The following is a 25,855-nucleotide window of genomic DNA, read 5'->3' as shown; positions in this document are numbered from 1 at the left end:
TATGGAGCAGAAAATCTGCTCCTTGTATTTTTCCACTCCGTGAGAGGAATAATGTATGTCTCTGCTACCACCACAATGGTGATGCAGGCAGAAAGTCATGGATACCTACAGAATGTGGCCATGTGAAAAGGGTAGGTAGAGTCCATAAAACACCCTGGTAATGGCAGCCTTCATGTTTCAGCGACTTGCCTTACTGGACGTGGTCTCTGTCTTTTGGACGAGAATAGAAATGGTCTGTCCCCTCTAGCAGCCACACCTGTCCCTGGTAAACAGAGAGAGTGGGGGCTGCCGAAGGGGTAGCAGACCCAAGGTGAAAAACCTCCCCAGGAGGAAAAAAACCTTCAGAGATGCATCGGCCAGGGGTCCAAGGATGCTGTCTGTGAGGTACGGAAGGAAGCCAGTGCAAGGAGTCAGCAATGAAGGGAGAAAGTGGCCAAGTGTCCAGCATCTCCATAAAGACCAAGGCAGAATGCTGTGAAGCCGTGATCTGACATCATGCCCCCGTCCAAGGTCTGTGCCACCCAGCTTCCTGGGATGTCAATGATGGATTGGGATACAAAATATGGAGCATGGACGCAACTTGCTGCCAAAAGGAGTGTAACCTTTCCAGTCTATGAGCTATTGCAAAGTGCCATGGTAGAACCGGAAATCACATATCTGTTTCACTTCGTACTTCCCTGTGGTGATTGAGCAACACAGGAGGCGGTCTCCTCTTGGTTCTGCGTAAATGGTCTCCATGATGGAACAGTTTTAATAGGAGGTGTGAAATACTGGATGCATACGTTTCCAGGAAGCTGTAAGTCTGACCTTAAATCTCAGAGGGTTGATGACCATGTCGATGTGGAAAGGTCCAAAATATCTGGGTTAACATATTTTTTACTTAAGACGTGATGGCAAACGTTGAGCGGATAACCAGACCATGCCACCCAATGGATACTGTGGAGCATCACTGCATTTCTTGTCTGTGTATTTCTTGGCATTGTTCTGTGCTTCCTGGAGGTTCCCTATGGTTACTTGTTGTTCCCTTAGTTGCTCTCTCAAGGTGGTTTCCACTGCTCATACTGAGGAACTGTTCTTGGGCAGTGATGGAACCCATTTAGGATGATATAAGTAATTGCAAAAGAAAGGGGACATTCCGATAAAAGTATGCAGGGCATTATTGTATGAAAACTCAGCTGTAAGTAACAAAAAACCAAGCCATCCTATGTGGCCCATACAAAGCACCAGAGGTACTGTTCAGGCTCTGGCTTCTGTGTTGAGTCTGATCATTTGCCTCAGGGTTAAAACTTGTGCCCAAACACTTATAGAGAGTGGTCCAAAACCTTGACATGTAGTGTGTGCCACGTTCTAGAATTATGGAGTCTGGAAGACAATATAGCCAGAAGACATCTCTTAAAAAGACCCGACTCATCTCTGCTGCTGTAGGTGACTTTTGGAGTGGGGAGAAGTGATAAATGAAGAACCATCTGACGGAGGCAGATCCACTATAACTCTATAGAAATCCTGGACTAATGTTTGGAAGGCATCTCTGGTTGTACCAACTTGACTGCTGGTCTGTGGTGTGGTGTCTGCACTTTCAGACAAACCTCACAAGTATGAACATAGTCCTGAACGTTCCAGTAAGCCGTCTGCCACCAAAGGTGAAGCCGTCTGCCACCAAAGGTGTCTGCGTAGTAGGTCATAGGTACTCTTGATTCCCATATAACTTGCCTCCTGGAATCGTGACAAAAGGTCATACATTATTTTCTGAATCCTACCGAGGGAACATATAGAGCTGATGACTTGAAGGAGCTCTCCCTGTTTGTGGGGCCCCAACACTCCTTTTCTGTTGGAGTGAGGGAATTCTGCTCTGTTGCGGTTCTTAGCCTTTGTAGAAAGGTCGCAAGTATCATGATGAAAGTAGAAGTAGGAAACCTTCTTTCAAGGGGGTGTTCCTCTGTTGGGTAATCGCTTTCCATATGGGACAAGACAACAGTTACTGGAAAACAGAGAGATTGGGTCTCCCAAAGTGGTAGCAGACCCAAGGCGAAAAACCTCCAAAGGAGGAAAAACCTTCAGAGATACGTCAGCCCAATGAACAGGGTTCCAAGGATGCAGTCTGTGAGGTACAGCAGTAAGCCAGTGGAAGGGTCCAGCGACAGAGAGAGAAGAAGGATCCAGGAGTGCTTGCACTGCAAACAAGCAAGCGGGAACAGAAAGGAATACACACGAACGCAGAGGATAGAAAGCGGAAGGTAACTAACTAGCAGGTAAACAGGAGAGGGAACAGAGAGAGGAATGGGCAAGAAAAAGTGCTGTCAGTGCAATGGGGGAAATAAATTGTGATTTAAGGCCTACTGGTTTCGAGTGGTGTTTTTCTTCGTACTGATCAGTCTCGCCCCTTCCTGAGTTGCTTCACCATGCCGAGTGTGGTGGCCATCTTGGGAAAGGCATGTCCGTTCGCAAGAATGTTCATGCCGTACTTCCCCAGTGTTCAGCAGGTTGTAAATTTTTGTGGTCAGCTTTCCGGATGAGGACGAGAAAAATATCAATCTCTCAAATTGAGTGAATGGTCGCCCAACCCCTTTCATAATTTCTTTGTTCAACACCCAGTGTCTAAGTTGCATGTGCTGCACTCGGCTACTCTTGCTTATCCCAAATTCTCTTTTACATGTCTCAAAGGATTTGATTGATTGACCCTCAAATAAGTGCCTGACAAACTCACAGCCCCATTGTGTCCATTTCTGAAAATTATTGGTCCTATGTGCCGGAGTGAATTATGGGTTTCCATTGAAAGGAATGACCGGTACTGGGAATATGGTAAGATAACAGCGCCTTGCCATTTGGCCCCAGATCTTCATGGTTGCTGCTATTGAGGGTAGTTCATAAACTGCCAATGGCCTATCTTTAGGTTCTAGCCTGGCAAAGTGGGGTTCCCGCCACATCATTCTCCAGTATGGCCTACAAGTTAAGAGAGTGGGGTTTCATCCATTCACCTACCAGCTGAAGCTGAGCTGCTTCATAGTATTTATTAACATTAGGGCAACATTAGGGCAAGCTAGGCCTCAGGCCTCCCATTTCAGCAAAATAATTTTCCTCAGGACTCTAGCGGCTTTGTCTGGCCATAGGAATTGGAAAATATAATTTTGTAATCTCTCCAAAATCGTGTTACTGATCTTTACAGGCAAAGTTTGGAACACATAGAGGAGGCAGGGCAATATATTCATTTTCATCAAGTGTGATTAATTATAGTTATAATTGTTCTTTAATAATGTGCTTAATACAGGGAACCAGTTTCTAAGCGTGCGTTCGGGATTCAAACCTGTGCAGCTTTGCTTTGTTTTGCTTCCAAGACAAACGCATTGCCCCTGAGCTATCCTCCCGGCCGGTAATAACCCAAACAAAGAGGTGAATTGAATTGAAGATAACAGTTCTGGAATAATTGCTCCAAATAGATCAGATGAACATAGAGTGATATTTATCCCTAAATACTTCAACTTGCCCTCTTCCTTTTCGATGGAGGCTGATTGTCAGAGGGTTCTCCATTTGGTTGTGCCAGGATTTAAATAAAAGATTTCTGATTTTCCCAAATTGACCTTAATTCCAGAGATTGAGGTGCATTCTGAGAGAACTTCCACCATTTTTGTTAGGGACTCTGGCAGATTATGCAATACTAATAAGACACTGGCCCTCATTCCAACCCAGGTGTTAAGGTTTTAACGGCGCCGTCGGCGTCGTTAACCCTTAATGCCTGATTTCCACCTTAACGCCTGCTTTTAGCAGGCGTTAAGTACCAAGGCGCTAAGCGTCCTTGGCGCTAATTACGGCACCGTAATTTACGGTGCCGTAATTAGCGCCTTCCCCACTCCCATTATGCCCTATGGGGCAAAAATGGGAATGGGGAAGGGTAAATGGGGATTGGGGATTTACCGCCCCACTCACCTTGGAATGGGGCGGTAAATCCGCCATCCACCATGGTGTAAACAGAGTTTACACCATGGTGGTAAAGTAGGGAACTTACCACCTGGGTTGGAATGAGGGCCACTGTCTGCAAAAAATGAGACCTTACATTTTCCTCTGATATCCTTGTGGTCCCTGATCATTTGTGCAAGTGGCTCAATAGTCAGTGCAAACAACAATGAAGGCCAGGGACACCCCTTCAACGTCCCTCTCCTCTGGTAAAACGATGCTGAGATGTTCCCATTATCCTTTATCGGGGCTTTGAGTGCAGTGTAGATGACCTTGACAGCATCCAAAAACTGTCCTCCCACGCTCATAAGCTTCAGTAGCTTGCTAAAATAGCCCCACTCAACCCTGTCAAATGCCTATTTGACCTTTAATGACATAGGGATGGTGGGGGGATACCTCTTTTATAGGCCATATCAACAAGGTCTATGACTCTGTGCACGTTAACTGATGCCTGCCTCCTCCTTATAAACCTGCATTGATCATCTTAAATTAAGCCAGTGAGAAAATGTTTAAACCAACTTGCTGAAATATTTCGGCAGATCATTGGATCAATAGTTAATAAAGCTATAGGAGGAGCAAAGCTCTTGATCTTTCCCAGCGTTGGGCAACACTGTAATCACAACTTCCCCTAGTTTGGGTCACTTTCTTCCTCTTTATTTTCTAGTTAAATAGATCTGTCAGCAGGCCCAATAGTACCATCTGAAGTGTTCTTATAAAATAATGCATCTGGCCCAGGAGATTTCCCCAGCTTCACTAATGCAATTAATTTAATTGCAGCCAAGACCTCTTCTTTATAATGGGAGAGCTTGAAGTCTTCTGCTTCTCTCTTGTGAGTGCCAAAACCTTTACCTTCTAGGGAAAGCTGACTAGTTACGTCATCAATCTTGCTTCCCTTTAGCTTCTTATAGAGGGCACGTATAAAGTCTAAATTCTTTTTTTCATTGTATACCAACTTTCCGTTTCTATCTGTTAATCCTACGATCCTGTTTGCCTTCATTATTTCCTTCATTCTTTTGGCCAGAAATCTATTGGGTTTATTTCCTGCCTCATAATAACATTGCTTGCATTTGCAAATTGTAATTGTAATGTCTGGAGCTGTTTCCTCAGCGTTTGTAATTGCCTAAAGGCTTTTCGTGACTCTGATTTGTCTATGTTCGTTTTCCACATTTTTTATCTAATGTATGACGTTCTCTTCTTTTTTTACCCAAATTATTTTTAGAAAGGACAGTTTGGCTATCAGAGAGCCCCTAATAGAAGCTTTCAACGCTTCTCAGCATAACAAAGGGTACGTATCTCCTGTTCCAATAATTGTACAAAATTCTTTGATCTCCTTTTCAATGTCAGTTAAAATCACTGGCACTAAAAGGAGCATAGGAGGTAATTTCCAAATGTGTTTTTAGTTTATCAATTGGCCATTCAATGTCCCAGAAAACTGTGGTGTTATCCAACAGGGTGGTTGTTCTGATCTTTTTCTACCTAGTGGTACCCTCAGTGGTACCCTCAGTTCGTCATCCTCAGTTTGTTATCAACTAGTATGTAATCCATACGGTAGTAGGTGTCATGTAGAAGGAGTATTCCCAATCATCTTCGTTAAGCTCCCTCCATATGTCCCTCAGCCTCCAACTCTCGAAAAGCCTTGCATACACCTTTAAATGTTTGCGATCCTCCCCATCTGTCCCCCTGGATCTATCCTTCCCTATATTATTGAACATGTTAAAGTACACTGCTTTTATAACAGGGCCTCTAGCCACCATCAAGGGTCTGGGTAGAAAATTCCTAAAGAATACATTCTGCCCTTCGGTGGGCACATATACAGTGGCCAGTGGAAGGTTTCTATTTTGGCCAGTTCCTTGGAGAATCAAATAGCTCCCCTCTTTATCTTGCACGATTTCCAAGATTGTTAAGGGGGAGTTCTCTGAGGATAGAAAACCCACCCTCGATTTTTCACTTTGGCTGAGATGAAGACCTGGTTTGAAAAACCTAGATCTCATTCATCCAGCATCTCTGGCCAATAGATGTGTCTCCTTGTCTGCCAAAATGTTGATCTTGATTTCCCTGATTATTCGAAATAGCTTTATCCTTTTATGCTGAGAGATTTTGCCCCTTCACACTTAACAATGCAACACTGAATTCTATGTTTGATTAATAAACCTGCCCAGGGACAAACACCCCCACAGCCTTATTTTAAAAGGAAAATCTATGTGTAAACATTGCTCTCCATCCTGAGTAGATGGTATTCCCTGAGCCCAGACAGTAGCCCCCAACCCTAACCTGACAGTATATCGAACTGCTGAAACATCAAACATATATTAAATATAATTGTAGGTATTTGGTGTGTTGGTCAAATCCACACATGTGGAGGATCAAGATACCAACGCTTCCATTCTCAGCATTTTCCAGTGGTGATTGTTTCTAGTATAGAAAATGTACTGTGTGCTCTCATATTTTTACAACCCTCCAAGTCTCCGGGATGTTGAATGCCCCCTTTCAGCCTCCTTCCCCTCTTCAATCCCGGTCTCCTAGGGCTTCCTTCTGTTACCTATACCCGAAATCTGAGAAGTGCTTCAAAGAGTTCTGGGCAGCCCCTACCCTGGTGTCAACATAGGTTCTATCAACTTCATGTAAACATCGCCAGTTTACACTGTGTACTCCATTTGCAAGTACCTAGCCTTATACAACTGTCCAGCATAGGACTAGTGCCACAAAATCTGTTTCCTCATAGGCACAGAGTTCCATTCTCGCCTATGTTAGGTTGATTATGTACATTCTAGAACTAGAAACCTACTGTGCTTCCTGCTTGTAACTAGTGTCCACTAAGTTCAGATTTAGGAACATTCTCTGCCCATCTCCATATGTGTATTTGGCAGTTCCCACTGATCATATTGATGATATGTTATCCCAGGAAAAGGCCAGGCCGAAGGGAAAACTCCATCTGTAGCGAACATTCGCTGATCGCAGTTTCACTGTAATTTTATTGAAAGCCATCCTCTTCTGGAGCTTTATGGGGCTAGAATTTGAAGGATTTGCAGATATTGGCCCTTGTTTTTGATCTCTTTCTTTTCCCCCGCTTTCTTCAATGTGTGCTCATTTGCCAAATAGGAATGGAACTTGATCACTATGTGCTTAGGTTTGGTGGCGTTACCCGATCTCAGGAGCCAAAATCTATGTACTCTATCATTATTTCTCTATCCTGATCCTCAGTGCCTAAGGATTTGAGAAGTTGCTGAGTGCTTCCAGCACAATTGTTGCCCTCGATTAGCCTTTTCAGGCATAGATGATCTCTCCTGTGTTGGTTCTCCAAATCCTTGATGTTGTTTCAGTGGAGTCCTCCAGTCAGGTGTTGCTGTTTTTAAAACCCCTTGAAAGTTCCTATATCACAGATTAATTGGCCTCCACTCTTGTGTTTGTGGAAACTAGCTATTTGTTGAACCCTGCAAAGTCTGCAGTAATGGACTTTGATGTGTTTCACATCTCTTCTGTTATTTTCTTCTCTAGGGCCTCTAGAAGACTGTGCTGGGGCACCTGTAGATCCCATTTGGAGAGTGGCTGGGTATCACATTTCTCCCCTAGTCCAGAGGTGTTTGCCATGGTGGTCCCTAGACCTTTTTCCTGATTCCAAAATCTTAATAGAGGCCCCCCTTTTGCCACCCCTTTGGTCTTCTGTGCTCTCTTCCCCCTCCTTGTTTCATTGCGGGCAAGCAGGGGCTGTTGTCAAAGTGGCAGTCCCGAGATGTAATCTCTTTCACCAAGCCTCAGTCTCCCTCTGCATACTGGGGGGATATAGCATCTGTTCGCGAGAAGTGCAGCTGATCTGGGTCTGCTTTTTATCTTTTCCCTGGTCCCAAGTTTTGGGGACTCCCCTCTCAAAGCCCCAAACTGGCCTCCATCACCCAGCCTCCTCAGAGGATCCTCCTTCCATTGGTTCTGTGTGCCCCTCCATTCTGGGGGCCAGTTCCTGTTTTTCCAGTAAGATGTTGCCCCATCCCATCCTTTGTGGGGTGGAGTTTAGGGAGTACCCCCACCCCGCCACTCCCCCGTTCAGCCTGAGTCTCTCCATGTTGCTCCCGTCAGGAGCTCCGCCTCTGCTTCAAGGTAAAAGGAAGGCCGAAGGTGTAAAAGATTAAACCCACATGAAAGTTTTGTACATTGGCCATTCGTTTCTGCCTCTCTGAGCAACATACATGTGCTACCCCCTTTTGTTTCCTTTCAAATTTTCTTTTTTCGCCATGGCGGTACTGCAACTGTATTGCACTTGGAGGTAGGTACTGAAATGGTTGGACCCCACCAATCATTTCAGCGGTGCCGGCCCCCTTATTGAACTATTCCTGGGTGCACTGTGAGGGTTCAGAGTCATCTTGACCCACGTGACTGTTTTGCAGTGTTCTTTGCACAGTGACCCTCTTGCCTCAGCACTTCCTTCGCTCTCTCACCTCTTTTGCTTTACCTGACAAACATAAAATGGCAGAATCCCCCGGCCTGGCAGATGCCCCCATTGCCAACCTCGGACCCCTCCCACTGCCCCCGCCTGCTTTTTGCTGATTTTTTACCCTTTTCCTATAGCACTCTTCTGGACAGAAGCACCATCCCCGGTGTGTGGCCACTGATCCTTGACGCTTTGACGCCCTTCTAACATTAAAGCAGCTGTGTCACGAGATGGGAGCAGCCTCGATTCTTCCCAGAACATTTTCTGGTCTTTACCAGATTGTGTTTGGCATTTTTTTGCTTGGTGTCTTTCTTCTACTTATTTCACAGGCCAGACCTCGCCTTAAAAAGGACCGCTTGAGGTCTAAAATGCATTGGCTATTGATGCCTGCCTGGTTACTCATTAAACATTGTTTTCCACCATGTATTGTTCAACGGACTTCTTCTCTTAATTAGGACTACAATGATGTATTTTGACATTGCAATACGTTTTTTAACAAGAAAGCATAGTGCTGTTCACTAAAATAAAGTCTGCAGCCGTCACTGTCGTGTTTCTCCATCAGTCTCCCGATACTACAAACTCCCTCACTCTCCCCGGCCAGCACTTTCATGTTATGTTTTTTTTCAATGCGGGTTCTTTTCATGACATCTTGTTGCCCCCCAAGGGAAAATTAAAATCATCCTAAACAGTGAAGAAATGAACAGCAACCAGTTAAGAGAGGAAGATTCGCAACACATGACTCAACAAAGAGATCATTTAGCTCGCCTGGCTATCCTTGCGAGACAGGGAATGCAGCCAGGAAAAACATTCTAAAATCCTCTCCTACCCAAGGGGCCAGAAGACGGTTGGGGTCCTTGGGAAAGGGAAGAAACATACAATTTGAACAAGAAAAGGGAGAAATGCCATATTATACAACGCCTCAAGTTGGATTAATCACCAGAAAAGCACAATGGGGACGTTACACGGATGATACCATGTACTATGCACTGAAGATGCCCTCCCATAGGGAAAACAGCACAAAATATAGGTACCGTGGCAGGGAAGGGGGTTTGAGTAGAAGCTCCGATCTGGTGACAAAATGACAGCCGTTGGACCCAACTTAAAATTGAGGACTTCATATCCCAAAGAAGTCAAAATATTCTGTTTGGAAACATTTAGAAATGTACAAACAGGTGATGGCATCATTCGAACTGAAAAGCAATCGAAATAATATTGAATACGAACAGTGGACATTTTCTGCCAGAGTTTTCCAGTTCCTTTGTTCAACTTGAATATCGGGACGGTAGCAAACGCTCTGCTTACAAAACCACAATCTCCAAATACTTTTCTATACCTAGAAACCACAAAAAACCTTGAAAGACAGCCTATAAATTGATGTATGCTGATGATCAGTCATCTAGAGGTTTCACTCAGAAAAATCCTAATGAACATTTCTTTATGAAAAGCAATAGAGCTCCTCCTAGATTCAACGATGAACACAAATTTCCTCCTCCAAAGTTCGAGGAAAATACATCTAAGTACTAGGGTGATTGGAGACTCAATATCCTTTACAATAACAACTCGCAGAACTATCCTACTTCCTTAGGAGTGATAGTTACACTCATAGGGCAGAACATACAAGATCTCCACTCAACCAAGAAGATGTGGAAAAGGTCACCAAACTGGAGCAACAGATGAACCAGTTGATGGAGAGCATTGGTTCAACGATGAAGGCTCAGCAGTGCCCCTGCCCCATAATACTAATGCTCTACATAGTACTAAATTACAAAGCATTGGAGGAGCCCCTCTACTGAGAATGAACATGGGTCAAATACCCCGTTCTATAGAATTTCTTCCACTCAGGAGGGTCTACAACCACGTTTTAGCTCACTGCACCCTTCACAGAGGAAAAATATCCCAGGGGCTCCCAGACCTTTTTGTGAATTTCTACATAGGCCATTGAATTCATTCTGAGTAGTACTAAGTGGACAAAGACAAGAGGAAAATATTCAAAAGGAAAACATTCAAGGGGAAGATAAAAGTGGGTGTAGTGGAAAAGGCATGCAAAGCCCTACAGGAAGCTTCTTTCATGCTCCACAAATATAGCCCTGAGTTGGATGAAATGCAGGTAGAAACCAGCAGTGACACCTCTTCATCTCTTGCCTCGAAGCTAAGAGACGAAAAGATTACATTTAAAATGTATTCATCACATTTGTGAAAGAAGAAAACTCCCCTGGGACAGAAGTGGAATTTTCACTTTCAAAATTACATTTAGACATGCAAACGAAAAAACAAATAGTCCAAGTCCACCGGATCCCGAGGAGAAAGGGGGATGCTGCTACATTCTATCTCATTTCAAAGATATGTTTTTATAATTATTATTATTTATTTCTTATAAAATGCAACTCTCCCCTAGTTATCAGTGCGCTAAAAAACATGCAACAAAAGAACAAAACAAAAACACAAACAAAACAACAAGAAACAACAAAGAAAAAGCAGCAATACCAATATCGGCAAAACACAGCAGGCTAAGTATCAAATAAGTAGGTTTTTACAGCAACCTTGAAGCTATCTAGAGAGGGAATGTGAGGCAAAGCGTGCTGCAAAGAATTCCACAAAACTGGAGAAGCAGGGTCAAACATAGTATTGCAGGTCCGCTGCAGTTTACAGTGATGCGTCTCAAGAGAATCAGTGTCATTAGAGCGCAGTGTTCGGCGGACAGTTGCACGCATAATGCGGCGAGAGATAAATAGGGCCCAAATTGTGCATGCACATGCATGTAAGAGGCAGTTTCTTATGAGAGATACGTGCCTTGACAGACAGCCAATGAAGCAAGGTCCTAGCCAGCATAACATGATTTTGGTACGAGAGCCCAAAAACAGCTCACACAGCATCATTCGGAATATCCTGAAGCCTAGACTGGTTGGACTGTGAGATACCAACAAGTAGGCCATTACAGTAATCAATCTTATTAGTAGAGGAGAATCTGAGATAGTTAACGTGCTGATTAGTCATCAATTCAGCATCCAAAAGGACTCCCAGAGTCTTAACCAAGATGCCACAGGAATGACACAGTCTGAAATGATAAAGGAGGTCTAATCATTTTCCAACTTCCTAAAATGGGCTCCAGTCCCCAGAATCAATAACTCGGTTTTGGCACTGTTCATCGCCAGGACATTCTGTGCCATCCAAGCCTAAATAACCGCATAGATCAAATGAATTGATGCATGTGATTTCTTAGAATATATTTCTCCTACTGGAGATTTCATTGAATCCATTTCAACGAAAAAACACTTATTTTTTTCTTCTTTTTTAATGCAGAGGAGATACCCTGCAGCTCCCCCTATCCCCTCCCTACCCTAACGTATACCCTTACCCCTCATCCCAAGTATTATGCCTTACACACATACCATTTCCCCTACCATTTTCAGTGAAATAGATTCAGTGAAAACACATTAGGGGAAATTGTATTCAAAGAAATCAACGGTCACGATAATGAATGACTCGAGAGTCTTCTTCATACATACCCATCAATTCAAGGAGTATTTGTGCGCCATCAGCATAGTTGGTATATTTGACAGCCAGATTATCCAATAAATCAAAAAGTGGCAAGTATAAACATTGTACAATGTGGGGGCCAAGCAGGAGCCCTGAGGTACACCACAGGTCACATTGGTAGGGAGAGCAGAAGCTTTCTCAGCAAAAACTATGGATAGCCAGTCAGTTAAGAAAGACTTGACCGAAGAAGATGACGAGGGAGAATAATTGGCCACCTTTATGATGCGCTCAATCAGGATCGAAAGGTTAACCAAATCGAAGGCTGCCGAGAGATCCAGCAATATTTGCAGGGCAGTGTGGACACCATCTATAATACCAGAAATATTACATTTAAGGTCAATGAGGACGGTCTCAGTGCCGTGCCATGCATGGAAACCCGGGAACACAAGTAAAAGGACGATACTTCCCAGCAATGCTGGGATCAAGAAACTCCTTTTTAAGTAAAGTCGTGATCCAGGCTTCCTTGAGTCTACCCGGTACAATAGCAGCATCCAAGGAGGCATTAATGATCTTATTAATGTTAGGCACCATGGAATCAGCACAATCCTTGATCACAGATGCAGGACAAGCATCACCCTTACAAAAAGTGGGTTTCATAGATTTTAAAACCTTAAGAACAAAGACTTCAGATAGGTGACTAAAAGAAAATTGGGGGATCTCAGAGACATCCCTAAGATATTCAAGGTTGGGGGGGGGGGTGGGAGACAAACTGCTCGCTGTTCATTCATTTCAATATTCTGAAGATGAGTTTGTAATTTAGCCATCTGGTTTGACACCAAATATCATTCTTTTCCACATGTGTATGTCTGAGGGATTTTCCCTCAAGTTCTTTAAAAATACAACACAACTCCCTAGAGTCAGATTTGGTGTTAATACGAGAGTCAAAATCAGTCTTTTTGGCAGATGTGATGGCTTTTCTGTGTTTAGTGGCAGCCTCAATATAAAGGACTTTATTTTCGTCAGATTGACAGTTATGCCACTTCCTCTCAAATAGCCTCTTTTGTTTTCTGAGCTGAATAATATCATCAGTAAAGCAGGCAGCCCTCTCAACACCAGAGTTGATCCATTTAGTGAGGCAATAGTGTTAACGGTAGCCAAAACAGCAGAATCATAAAGTGTTATATGATCACAAACGTCAAATACATCCTCAAGAGAGTGAAGTTTAGGCAAAACAATGGCCTTAAAGGAAGTAGTAGTCACTCCCCTTAGATTACGATGTTCAATTTCAACACGAGGCTTTTTCACTTTCGCCAGGCTGCCAGGTAAATCCAAGAGAAAACAAACAAAATAATTGTCAGCCATGAGCAAACAGAGGAAGAGACATGGCTAACAGATATATTATTTTGAGGCAATCCAGTCAAGAGTGTCCCCCTCTTTGTGTGTCGGTAAGATAACATGTTGTAAAAAAGCCCAGTTTTACAAGCATAGAATCAAGGGCAATAGTGTCTTCATCAGCAGTGTCATAGGCCCAGTAATTAAAGTCTCCCAGCACCAGGATCCCTGAAGGCAGTTTTATAAATGAAGCCAACAATTCAGAACGTTTTGATTCAAAACAAGGCATAGATTGCAGTAGACAATACAACAGAATAATGGTCAAAGTAGAGTTAGCATTGATCTTAAATTTAATATGTAAAGCTCACAAGAACAAAGAGGCAAAGGCTGAGTCTTATGAATATCAAAATGGTCACGATAAATAATAGCAACACCCCCTCCCTTAGCAGTAATGCGATCTTCACACAGGATGTTATACCCTTGAGATGAAGCCAGTGCAGCAGCTAGAGAGGCAGTCGAGTGTAACCAAGATTCAGTAATAGCAAGAAAATTATGATTTTCAGTAACAATATAATTGGCTAACTCTGTGGAATATTTCACCAGCAACCGGGTATTTAATAAAGCGCAGTGAAGAGTCTAGCCAGAAAAAGCAGAATTATTAGATGGATTTTTGTGTTGCTAAGGAAAGTCTCAAGCCCAGAAATAACCGTACAGGCCAACACAGGGCCACTCATAACCATAGCTACAGTATCAGTGCCATCCTCTGCTCCCCCATCCACAACAGTGAAAAAACGATTCTGCAAATCTAAGGATAAGCACATAGGATGGCAAGTTGGTACAAAGTCATGAGATATAGGAGGCAGAGCATGTTCATTATACAAAATAGAATCAGTTCTCACAGAGGAGATATCAGCACCAGAAAATAATCAGTAGTAACATGTGCGAGAGGCATGGCAGAAGATGATACTGGATACTCAGGAGAATTAGGTGGAAACAGTTCAATGAGCGCAATAGCCTGCAATAGTGGAGCAGTTAATAGACAAGATGGCAAATAGAAAGCATAGACTCTAGTGGTAGTTCGAGGGATATTGTCAGTGTGTTCAATAATTTGGTCGTTAGATATAATAACATTCTTAGGCGTACATATATCACCGAAAACCCCAGGTGCATTTCCATAAGAAGACATGCATCCCTGTGTACCAACGTGTGTATATATAGGCAGCATTCCAGTCTGAGAAGTATAATCACTAAATCCACAAGGTGATGAACAAATGTTAATATCAATATCATTAGTGCAAGTAGCAGAATCAAAATAGTCAACAGAGTGAGTGTTGGGTCTGGCAACATTGTCCGTTGCCCAAACGGCATCCATCTTCGAAACTGTCTCATTCAAAACAGAAGCTGAAGATGAAAGCTGGGATGGAGAATCCAAAAATGAGCAGCAGCAGAATAGTGAATTGATGATAGACAGCGGCTCACAATGCTAGAGGCAGATTTAGAGGTAGGATGACGCAAAGCATTACAAACAAAGTTAATCTCCAGTTTCCTCATCATGCTGCCGATAAGAGCTAAAGGGTTGGCCATGACCGAGGATGGCATGATCAATTAAACAGAGAGCTGGTATTCCGTCAGATTCCTTATCTACCCCGCCTGACCTCAGTGAAAATGCATACATGTTGGCAACCCAAGATCAAGTTCATGAAACCTTTAATGTAAAGAAGATACATTCCAAATTGTCTAATAACTCACACTTTCTCAGTAAAATGGAGCTAGAAAATGACAAGGTTTTAGGCTTCCATTCTGCTGCAAGGAAAATGTGATTTATTGTCACTCATGTAAACAGGCTCTCAAGTGACCTTGATTTCAGGAGAAATATTCAATACTCTGAACCAAGGAAGGGGAGAGGTTTGCTGCATCTTTCTTAAACCCATACTCCTGAAAATACATAATTTTGGTGAGAAAGAAATTCCAGTGGATGGAAATACAGAATTGGACATGAAAATCTGACAAGGCTGGCCCACACACCCAGTAATCACTGGGACACGCAATTCATATTGGATTATGATATACATAAAAGGGCAAAGGCTGTTTCCCTTGATATATGGCATGAAACAGGTCCTATGAACCCAAGCCTCCCGCCTCATTCAACCTAAAGAAAAGTGCCATTTATGTCAGTTTCAATGACATCTGTCACTTGATTGAGCAACATCCGAACCAAGTTCAAATTAATCTCAGAAACAATCAAAGCACTGACATCACTATCATATCTATAGGTAAACAATCACAGTGAAGGGATTTCAACACAACCATTTAAAATCAGTCTTCTACCCAGCAACAAGTGGTACGCCACTGTGGATGGAAACATCTTGATGTTTTATTCATGTGAATCTCTGACCAGATTCAATGTCAACAGGTGGATAAATTAGGAGCAAGGTTGATAGTTTAACTAGTATTTCAAAGAAGGGAGGGCAGGTATGCTTCCCCATTCAAATCAATGGAAGTGAAGATCACATTCTCTCCAAGGTTTGTCTAATTAAAGAAAAGAGCTTTGTTAGAAAAATAATATTCAGACAATTGCAAAAGGAACAGACAATTCCATCATTTAGTCTTGTAAACAAATGGAAATTGGGTCTGGATGCCTGAGATTCGAGGCATCCAGTTCCTAACAGATGTTTGTTTACACTTGAAACCAACACCATAAATCATAATTGCTGGGTGATGAGAAATATTAGTTCTAATTTTTATATAAGACTACATCAAATTGCAATAAATTTGGATTTCATTAGTAGCAAAGCCTGGCCCAGAATACACAATGAATTTCAGAAATGTAGAGAAAACAATTCGATCTGCCCAACTGTTACATTGGGCTGTTGAAGTCCAAGTAAAATAAACAGTTATTATTGCTAGAAATACCAGACAGTTTGCCTTAACAAAAAAAATTAAGAAAGGAGAAACATTGTCTAATAAAGAAGCATTGATTTGAATAATCTTCTTCTGCAACAAGAACATTTGCTACAGCAATTTCCTAGATGTTCCCATTTGACTAATGGTTGACAATGGGGATTCTCAAATCACCCTTCTGTGTGAAGACACATCTATCAGAATGGATATTGACTCACAATATTTCATGATGTTGCTAGCAAATCAAATAATTAGTCCAATTCCAAAAGATTGTTACAACAGTAGTGATGGAATCAGACTAAAAACATTTACATTTGACAAAGAGATGATTTATTTGTGTACTTCCTGTGCCCCTATGTGGTAGAGGATGTTAACTGTGACATTTTGGAATATTAAATGGTTTTCAGCTTGGACTGGCTGGGGCCTGTGAGATCGTTGCCCAGAGACGACAAGTGAAATGTGTTCATGGATTTCCAGAGCATTTCCTTTGTTGAATCCTATGACTGTGGACATGCATAACTAAAAAATAAAACAAAATCTACTGACCCAGATTTGGCTACAGTATTTCTTACATACAACAAAAGAAATCACCTTTAATCATACATCTTTTGCTCAATACGCTGGATTGCTACAACATCATTTATTTGGTATATATATTATAACCACATTTTGTTTTGACACTTCACGTTAAATATTTGGCAATTAACACATATAACACAGTCCCACACAATCGCAATTACTCATTTGTGACAAGTAATGGCTGCATCAAAAACCAGAACTGATCCTGTGAACCAATTATAAAGTGAAAAACCACAAAACAACAGTTCAACACAATAAAAACAATATTAAATGGTTTCCATTCAAATTTGTTTCGAGAAAATTGACTAGTCCTTGCATGTTTCAATTCCAAACGGTTGGAATGTTCTTCAGGGGGAATGTATTAATAAGAAAAGTGGCTGATAATATGAGCTCCTGTGTAGTGTTTTTTTTTCTTTTTGTGCCCTTCGCTAGCACCTGGTGAAGGGCACAAAAGAGGGAAAAAGAAGAAAATTATATGCAGGAGCTCATATTACCAGCCTCTTTTCTTAATACAATCCACCTGAACAAACTTCCAACCATTGGGAACTGAAACATGTTGGTGCTAGTCGGTTTTCTCTGTATTGAATTGTTGTTTGGTGGGTTTTCACTTTTTAATTGGATCACATGATCAGTAATGGTTTTTGATTCAGAAACACATGTCACACATGCACAATTGTGATTGTGGGGAGGGCTTTGCTGTGTGTCTTAATTGGCAAACATTTAATGTGAAGAGTCACTTAAAAATGTGGCTATAATATATGTACCAAATAAGTCATGTTGTAGCAGTCCAGCATAGGGAGCAAGAGATGTGTGATTTAGGGTGATTTCTTTCGTTGTATGTAGACACTCTGGGGGTCACCAGGAGTTTGATGCACTGGCAAAAATGCAGCGATAATGCTATTACTGCCACATTACCGCTCCGCCCAATCATGAGTTTGGGCGGAAAGCGGCCGATTTACCTCCAGCATTTTGCTGTAGGCAAATCTTGACACTTTCAACCCATTTGTGGCGCTATTACCGCTGCAGTAATGTCCCGTTGGCTCCAATGGGAATGGGGACTTACTGCCCCCACCTGCAACTCGGTAACCAGCGTGAATAGCGCCAGACCGAGTTGCGGTTACACAATTTGCGCTGGTGGTATCCTGGTGGAATTACCGCTGGGACACAGCCAGACTTGTAATGTAGCCCTAAAACCTGTAGTAATCCCCTTTTTGGATCCCTCTCCATTGTAAACACAGTCCATTATTTCTTCGACCGTACCAGTTGCCTTGAGACCATGGAATCACTCACAGAGATTATCAAGAACTTGAATTCATCCTATCCACAGTTATTTCAATAATCCAGCACTGTGGATATTACAACCACTTAGGCAACGGGGACTCTGTGCCAACCTCAGAGGATTGGATAAGAGGTTCTACCTCAGAAGGCGGCCTCTTCATATATCGAAAAATGACTTTCACAGATCCAAGAGTCTAAAGTGTATTCAGTTTAAATTGCCAAACAGATATTGGACGGAATCCGTAGCTCGCAAACAACAATAAAAACGTACAGACAGGGACAACAATACACAACGACTCATACACACTTTGGGTGTATCAACAGTGGACATTCATTTAATGTCTTCCTACATAATGCGATGCCGGACTTCAGCAAAAGAGGGAAACACGATTTCCCAGAACATTCTTGGAAACAAACAACATAAATATTCTAACGACTTTAAAAGGATGTTGATTGCAATGTTTAAGTGCGAGGACTTTTTGTTACAAAGGGGATTAATTAAGTTTATCTTCAAAGAAACAAACGTGTAACTTGGGTTTTGAATTGTTTATCCAAATTTCAATTTTAAAAAGTTCCTTTTCCTCAACCACGGCCGGTCATGATCAGCTGATGGTTAAATGTGTGCATGCTTGCATGGGCCTGGAACTGGCAGCAGGGGGCCTACAACGTATGGAGAGGGGCGGGTGGCAAGGTCAGCCTTTGGGTGCATGGGTGCGATCAGAAGTTGAGGAGAGGATGTCAGGGGGATGGCGGCAAGGAAAGATAAAGAGGAGGGGCAGGGTCCAGGAGGAAACCAGAGGTTTTGGGGGTGTCCCCCGCATGAGACATAGGAGTTAGATGGGGGAAGGTGTTGGGGCACCTCCAGTGGTTGTGGGGGTGTCCCCTGCTTCAAAGATGGGGTAGGAGCAGAGCTGTCCCATGCAGATTGTTTCCCTGCAGCATCAAAGCTGGACCCAGAAACTGGGATTTGGCAAAAAAATGGCCAAAAACAGGAATGAAACTGCAAGATATGTTTTGAAGGCAGACACTTTTTAAAAGGGTAAGATTTTGAAAGTTACAAATGCTTCTATTAGCTTCACTATTATAGAAAGAAAACAACTAAAAATATGACTGCAAACTGAAGTAGATCTTTCAAAATATGTTTGTTTGACACTGATACATCCTTATTTTAGATTGTCAAACAATATGTGATAACTTAATTTCTGTTTATGTTAAACAAATCTAATTAGCATGTTAAGAAACAGCTTGCTTTGGAAAGCATCTTGCTGTTAGTTTGAAGAAGGTGAAGTTATTGCAAATGTCGGTGAGTTTAATAACTCATGCTAATTTTGTAAAACTGTCTTCTTGGCAATGTCATTTTGCAAAGAGGGGGATAAAATATTATGTTATCTTAAGAAACTTGTGAAGCACTGCTAAGGTAGCCTGGTGCTAGGAAACAGGTCTTCATAACATAAGAACCAGTGGACCGGTCAGTGAGAGACAAAAAACAAGAGAGAAGAGGAAAGAGTGGCAACGCAAGGATTAAAGAGAAACGTTTGTAAAGCTTTTCTAAAAGGGAGATGATCAGGGATGGCCCTAAGAGGAAGAAAGAGAGAATTCCATAAGGCCGGAGCAGCAGCTGAAAAAGCTCCGCCGCCCACAGTGAATTTGAGAAAACAGGGGGTCTGAAGTAGATGCAAATTAGCAGAGCGGAGGATCCGAGAGGGACAATATCTTCTGATTTTGTGACACAGGCAAGTGGCTCCACGTCCATAGTAGGCCCGATGGACCAGGCTCAAACTTTTAAATTTAATTTGGCTTTCAATGAGAAGCCAATGTAGCTGTTGGGACACAGCAGAAGTCCAGCCGAAGGGAGCATTTGATTTATTCTACGACAAAGGAGCCATAGTAGTGTGAAATAAAGTCTCTCTACTAAAAGGTTTTTCACCCTGTGAGTCCATCGGGTGTAGGAGTGTCATTTGTTACATTGCCACACAATCTGAGCATCCGGTTAAAAACAAAATTCATCACAAATACCACATAAGGATAGTGCTAATGTACCTTATAAGCCCTAATCATCATATGTGCAGGAGGGGGATTTGGGAGACATCAAGAGCAGAAATACAAGGGTCCAGTAAGAACACCAGGTATCCAAAATGTAGACACATTTAAAAAGAAAAAAAGAACGAAAAGAGCCATCTTGGAAGAAGGTCGCTAAAAGCCTGTTTGTTTAAATAGTGGTGCTTGTGGGCAGAACCAATATGCACACAGCTGGAGCTGGTTAATGGGAGCATGTGAAGGCCCTGACGAGGACCAGGCAGTGAGACGAGATTTGCCAGAGGGAGCTATTAGTTACCAGCCTAAAACGAGTCTTGCTGCCTTGTGTCCACTAAAAAAACCTTGCAAAGTAACTGAATTGTTACCCTGAAAGAATATCTCAATAAAAATGCAATAGAGTGCAGGGCCTAAAGGCCTCTGATTGATGGAAATAAATAATGCCCTTGGTTTTCACAGAAGGAAAATTGTATCTGGTTTGTAAGCTGTGGTGGCCAACACGTCTTGCAGCTTAACAGTGATTAAGAGGCCTCCTTGCCCTGTGATGGACTGGTTTCTCCGCTTCATTTTTCCCTAGAAAACAGAATGCCATTTTAAAATGGCGCATTTAAATTGCATTTAAATTTTAAGCAGCACATACATGAGGGTATCCTGTCATAAGAAAACTCCAGAGTCTGAGTGGTAGACTTGTCGATTTCTTCACTATTTTGATTTCCTAATGTAGGGACTGCATGAAGATTCAAAAGTGGCATGTCTTACGTTTTCCAAAACATTTTAAAAGTGCAAACAATTTAAGCTGAAGCTTTGATTTTGTTGTTTTACATGAAATAATCATGTCTTATTCAGAAGAGAGATCCAATCATTGATAGGAGGGCCTGCCTTGGTTTTGAAGAAGCATTACCGATGGAAATGTATTTGGTAATTGTTTAGACAAAGAAAGAAACAGGCCCATTGTATTCTTTTGGGATTGCAATTCTTCCTGCTGGCGTTTGTATTTGTATTTATTAAGTTTATATAGCGCTTTATGCCATATCAACCACAAGAGTACAAAGAATAATAAAATAGAAGCATATTACAACATGAGACAAACCAATGAAACAGTATGTAGCACAATTTAGCTAGGTCAGTGATCAGGTGAAGGGATGGGGGAGGAGTTAGGGAAGAGAAGAGGGAGTCAAGACAGGGAATATAGATGAAGTTTCAGGGGGTAGGAGGAGGCATAAGAGGGAATGCAGAGGGTAGGGAAGGTGGGTAGGAGGGAGAAATGAGGGACCTAAGAGAGAAGTGAAGGTAAGGACGTAGGTCAGTGTGGGGACAGGCTTTTGGGTGTATTCCTCTAGTCTCAAGAGCGGGGAGACGCTTGTCACTAAAACACAGCTTGTTTCTTGCCCCAGAAAGTGGGAGAGAGGTTGTGGTGTGCCAGATCATCAGATCCAGGTTACCCGTGCCCCTAAATAGGACCTTAAATAATGAATTGTGTGATTCTTGTTTGGAGGGTGGGGTGGTAAACTTCCTTGAATGAGCACTCATGCAATTGGAAGTGCTGTTGTGTTATGCATGTTTATTACACACCGCTATGGTAGGAATGAGCCGCTGTTTGTCCATTACCATCAGGACAGAGCACTACTTAGCGTAGCAAGTGGATGCATATTGCCAGCATGCCTGGGGACTGCACAACGCAGACTCTGCTATGCTAATGGTAACGGCAGCCACCTAAAAGACGGAGCTCATACTCATCCTCCAAACACACGCCTCGGTAGGGATAAGTAGGCGCCCCTTTACTTTATAGGCACGCTACTTCTACATATTGACCATTACAAGCATTATGCAACTGTGCCCTGAAGAAGTGCATGGTTGTGTGCAACAAATGCAGGATTGGTTGCGTCCGCAATTATATAACAATTTCTTGCAGTGCAGAGTGTGGAGTGAAAATTGGCAAACTGTTTACCACAAATTGAATATTTAGGAGGATTTCACTATGCCAGCCAAAAGAAGCAACTTCAGTGCTGCTACTGTAAGAAGTGTTTCCTCTCACCTGATCAACCTGGAAAATAGCGCAGCACTGCTCACACAGTCCGCATTCCAGACGCATGCATTAAATCCCATCGCCTCTCCTGGAGTGCTTCGCGTGTTCCCGGGTCTGCAGGGCATTTAGGGATCCACACGATTCCCAAATGCCCGTTACCTCTCCCTCTTCTCTTACCCTTACAAAGCCCACCGTGTTGATCTCACCAGTCCACAACTTATAACACGTTTCACATGATAAACCGACTGCCGGAAGCGTAATTCTCTTTACAGCGATAATTCGGCAGGTCGCATGCAGACCTAGTAGCATGTTGCAATGCGAAAGGAACATACATGTTTTGCGAAACACTTGCATGGATACATGAAGATACAGCAGCAAAAGGACATTCTGTTATCCTGCCCAGCAACCTCATTCGTTGGTTGCCAACACAAGGTCCCCCATAATGCTAGTGAAAGTCGAGTTGCCATGACAGGTGCTCCGGTTTCTGACATCCTCTGCGTGTGTACAAAAATTGCACACAAAAAAACGTTACCAGCTTCCAAATTAACTCACCAGCATGCAATCTGCAGCTGGTGAACGTAAGCGGGCGGGTGCACACATACGTGCACGCCCTCTGCACTCACTCACGTTGCCTCGCAAGAGATGTGCAGCTGGTCTTGGCTTTTTGGGAGACATTCCTGCACATGCGTGCACTTTTAGTGGCATGTTTACAATGGGAAACGAAAAAGCAGAAGCACCAGAGCACTCAGCGGGGCCTCTGGAACGCTTTCACTTTTAGAGCAAGAATAGACATCAGCCTCCCTTTGTTCAGACTTCATCCATCACTTGTTTTATTCGTAATCCGTTTAATTTCTTATTGGATTTTGCTTCTGACCTTTGCAGAGTATTTATTGTGTGATGTCTTTATTGTGAATGTCATGTGTTTGTTATTGTGTCTGTCATGCTACCTCTTTTTGTAGTTTTGGTTGTCTCCTAAATGCATCCATCGATTAACCTCCTTATGACCAGAGCTCTACTGCCCCTCACCACATTGAGCCCCCATCGCCCATCTCCATTACTGTAATTATGTTAAATGATACATTTTAAAGGTATTTGTACTGCGCACAGTCACCAACGGAATTGGTCCTCAGGCGCTCTGGCGGATCTGTAAACGATAAGGTGGGATGGGTTAGTAAGGTGAAGAGGGAGTAGGACAGTGAGAGGAGTGGTGTTCTGTTGGCAGCTTCAGCTCTTGGTGCGGGTATTGGATGGTGCAAGTCTGCGTGTGCTGTTGCTCCAGCCTATGTGTTGTTGCAGTGTTGTGAAGTGCGTGCCTCTTGTTGTGGGAGTGATGGTTGTGTGAGTTTTTTGAGTGAGATAAGTATGCAGAGTTTGAGCTTATATTGCTTAGTGGGTTACCTGACCTTTAGCATGCTAACATGTTGATCTGAAGTGTCTACTCGGCCAAAGGGCGAATCGGGTGCGATGAGCAGGCAAGTACAGGGAAGAAGGGCGCCAAAGGAGGATGGTCGCATGCGGGAAGACGTCTCATTTACCGCGTGAACAATAGAACTTCGATTCCGTTGAGTAACAGCAACACCTAATGATAATGTCCATATCCGTTCGATATATTAATAGCTCGGGCGGCTTTGGGCCCCTTCCCGTGTCCCCAGTTTAACAGTGACTGCGCCGTAGGCCTACAGGGCCCTCTTTTCGCATAGCGCGTGCGCAATCAAACGGTGATATGACGCACTTTACAAACTGAACTGCCGCTAAACACCAGTAACCGTTGGTGCTTCTGACCTTTGGGGTTACGCACGCCATTATTTAATCACGTGTCACAGACGTCCAGCTGCCCTCTTTGAGCAGAGTTCCAAAACGGCGTAACGTATCGCTAAGGACGGTAAACACGAATGAAAAGAGGTTCCCTCAGCGAGCTTCTGGTGCCACCTCCCCATTATATCAGCCCGTTCCATAAAATGCTTATCACAGTCGCATGGACCTGGGTGGGTTTTGCCCAAGCACGGTGTGAAGGAGCTGGTCTTCCGTTTTGTCCCTTTTCAAGACTGGCGTTGCTGTATCTCTCGACTAAGGTGGGAGCTGGCCCATGTTAGCACCCCTTTGCGTCCAAATACTTTTAACGCGTCCACATATTTTTAACGCATCCTAACGCTAAACAAATCTGTGTGAGCTCGATAAACCTTGGATGTAGCTTATAAGGAGACAAGCACCACGAATGCCCCCACCAAACATGACCTCAAAACCTATCAAAATTGATACATCCCCACCAAATCGCCCTGATGCCCGTGGGCTATGGCGCTATAGAAAGAAAGAAATACAAAATAAATAAATAGCAGACAGCATGGTACCTGTGGAAATGGAGACAATTACACCGAAACCCTCTACAGACATCTTTGGATGCCCCCCTAGGGCATCCAAGGGATGTAGGGGAGAGGAGGGGGGCAGGCTCTTTAAAATATAAGCAGATTGTCAACTGCCTATATTTTCTATTAAAAGCAGTCCTCGCCCCTTTTCAAAGAGCCCCCCCCACCCCCTGGACTTCCCTCGTGCACCCCTAGTAAAGCCAGTGCCTCAGTTTGAAGACCACTGCCCTACAGGGATAGTTGAGATGGGAATTAAAACTTTCCTTAAGTTGCATGGGGGTCTTTTAGGCGTGAGGAAGTAGAAAACGGGTCGTCACATGTTTATAGGGTTTAACAAGAGATGGAAGCGCTTCTCTACGAAGGATAGTTCAACAAAACAGATGCAACCATTTACCCAAACATACCCGAAATAGATACACAGAGGCAATTACAACTAAGCTCATGTTAAAGGATGACGAATGGTTGACTTGCAACAGCGCATAGATTTACGGTAACCACTGCGACACAATAGAAGGGCAGAAGAAACGGGCTGAACACATTACGGTGGTCTTTCCTCCTACCCCTTGAATAGTCCGGATCCGTGCGCTCACACACACATACAGGTGTGAGGGGGGCGTGCCACTTACCTGGGCAGCTGCCTGTGCACCTCCAGCTGCCCCGCCGCCCAGCGCTTGCGCCTCCTGCTCTCCACGAGCGACGCCAAGCACAGTGCCACAAGGAGCAGCCTGTACAGCAGCGGCATCCTTATTGATCGCGTCCCCTCGCTGCCTGTGCCGGGATGAGGCTGTGATGGCTGCCCACTGCTGAGGTACCGCTGGATATATAACGGGCTATGTTCTGCCGTGCCGGGCGGTGGTGCAGCAGCGGTGTTTGCGCGTCTCCTGTGCTGCACGGCCAGAGTCAAAGCGCATGGTCCCAGGGTGCCCGCTCTGGTGCCAGGGGGCACTGCCAAGGCAGGCTTGCGCTCTGGGCGGGGGCGGCGTGCAGGAGTGTGTCTGTCAGTGAGTGGATCTGCCCGAAGCCCGTTATGTAATGGGTCTGCTCCCTTCCCTCTCCGCCACCAGCGACACGACGACCTCTAATCCCAGGCTCCACAGCAGCCTGGGCACCAGTCTCTCGATTCAGTGCTGCCCAGCAGCAGCATTCGCTAGCGCTGCCACCGGCCCCGCTGTGCCCCGCAGCCGGATACTAAAAGCACATGCTGGGTCGCCAAAACTGCTCAGGGCAAAAGTGAACCCAGGGCTGTATTTCAAAGGCTAGGAGAAGTGCTCTGCACTGATGGCTGCATGAGGGGTATGTGTACTGTGCACTGTGGACAGCCCGAATCCAACAATACGGTTTGATACACTTATCAATATGTTTAATTCTGCATCATTTTCTCTTAGTAAATCATTGTTTTAAAAAAGGTATATCAGTAATTGAGCAGCCCAGAAATGCAGTACTTTGTGCAAGCCCATAATCAAAGCTCAATATAGCTTGCATTTGACAGTTATC

General features: G+C 43.5%; 1 protein-coding gene across 1 annotated transcript in view; it reads right to left on the bottom strand.

The window, feature by feature from the left end:
• Positions 1-25,542, bottom strand: part of GABRR2 (gamma-aminobutyric acid type A receptor subunit rho2) — a 633,724-nt gene extending 608,182 nt beyond the window's left edge. The window contains exon 1 of the mRNA XM_069606506.1: positions 24,988-25,542. Within this exon, the coding sequence (XP_069462607.1) occupies positions 24,988-25,103 (116 nt within the window). The 5' untranslated portion in view covers positions 25,104-25,542. The remainder of the gene's footprint in view (positions 1-24,987) is intronic.
• Positions 25,543-25,855: the final 313 nt, after the last annotated feature.

This window comes from Ambystoma mexicanum, chromosome 4p (genome assembly GCF_040938575.1).
Source record: "Ambystoma mexicanum isolate Mex_15411 chromosome 4p, UKY_AmexF1_1, whole genome shotgun sequence".
In the NCBI taxonomy this organism is placed as follows: domain Eukaryota; kingdom Metazoa; phylum Chordata; class Amphibia; order Caudata; family Ambystomatidae; genus Ambystoma; species Ambystoma mexicanum.
The sequence above is the reverse complement of the archived record's forward strand: the minus strand, read 5'-3'. Positions and strand labels throughout refer to the sequence as shown.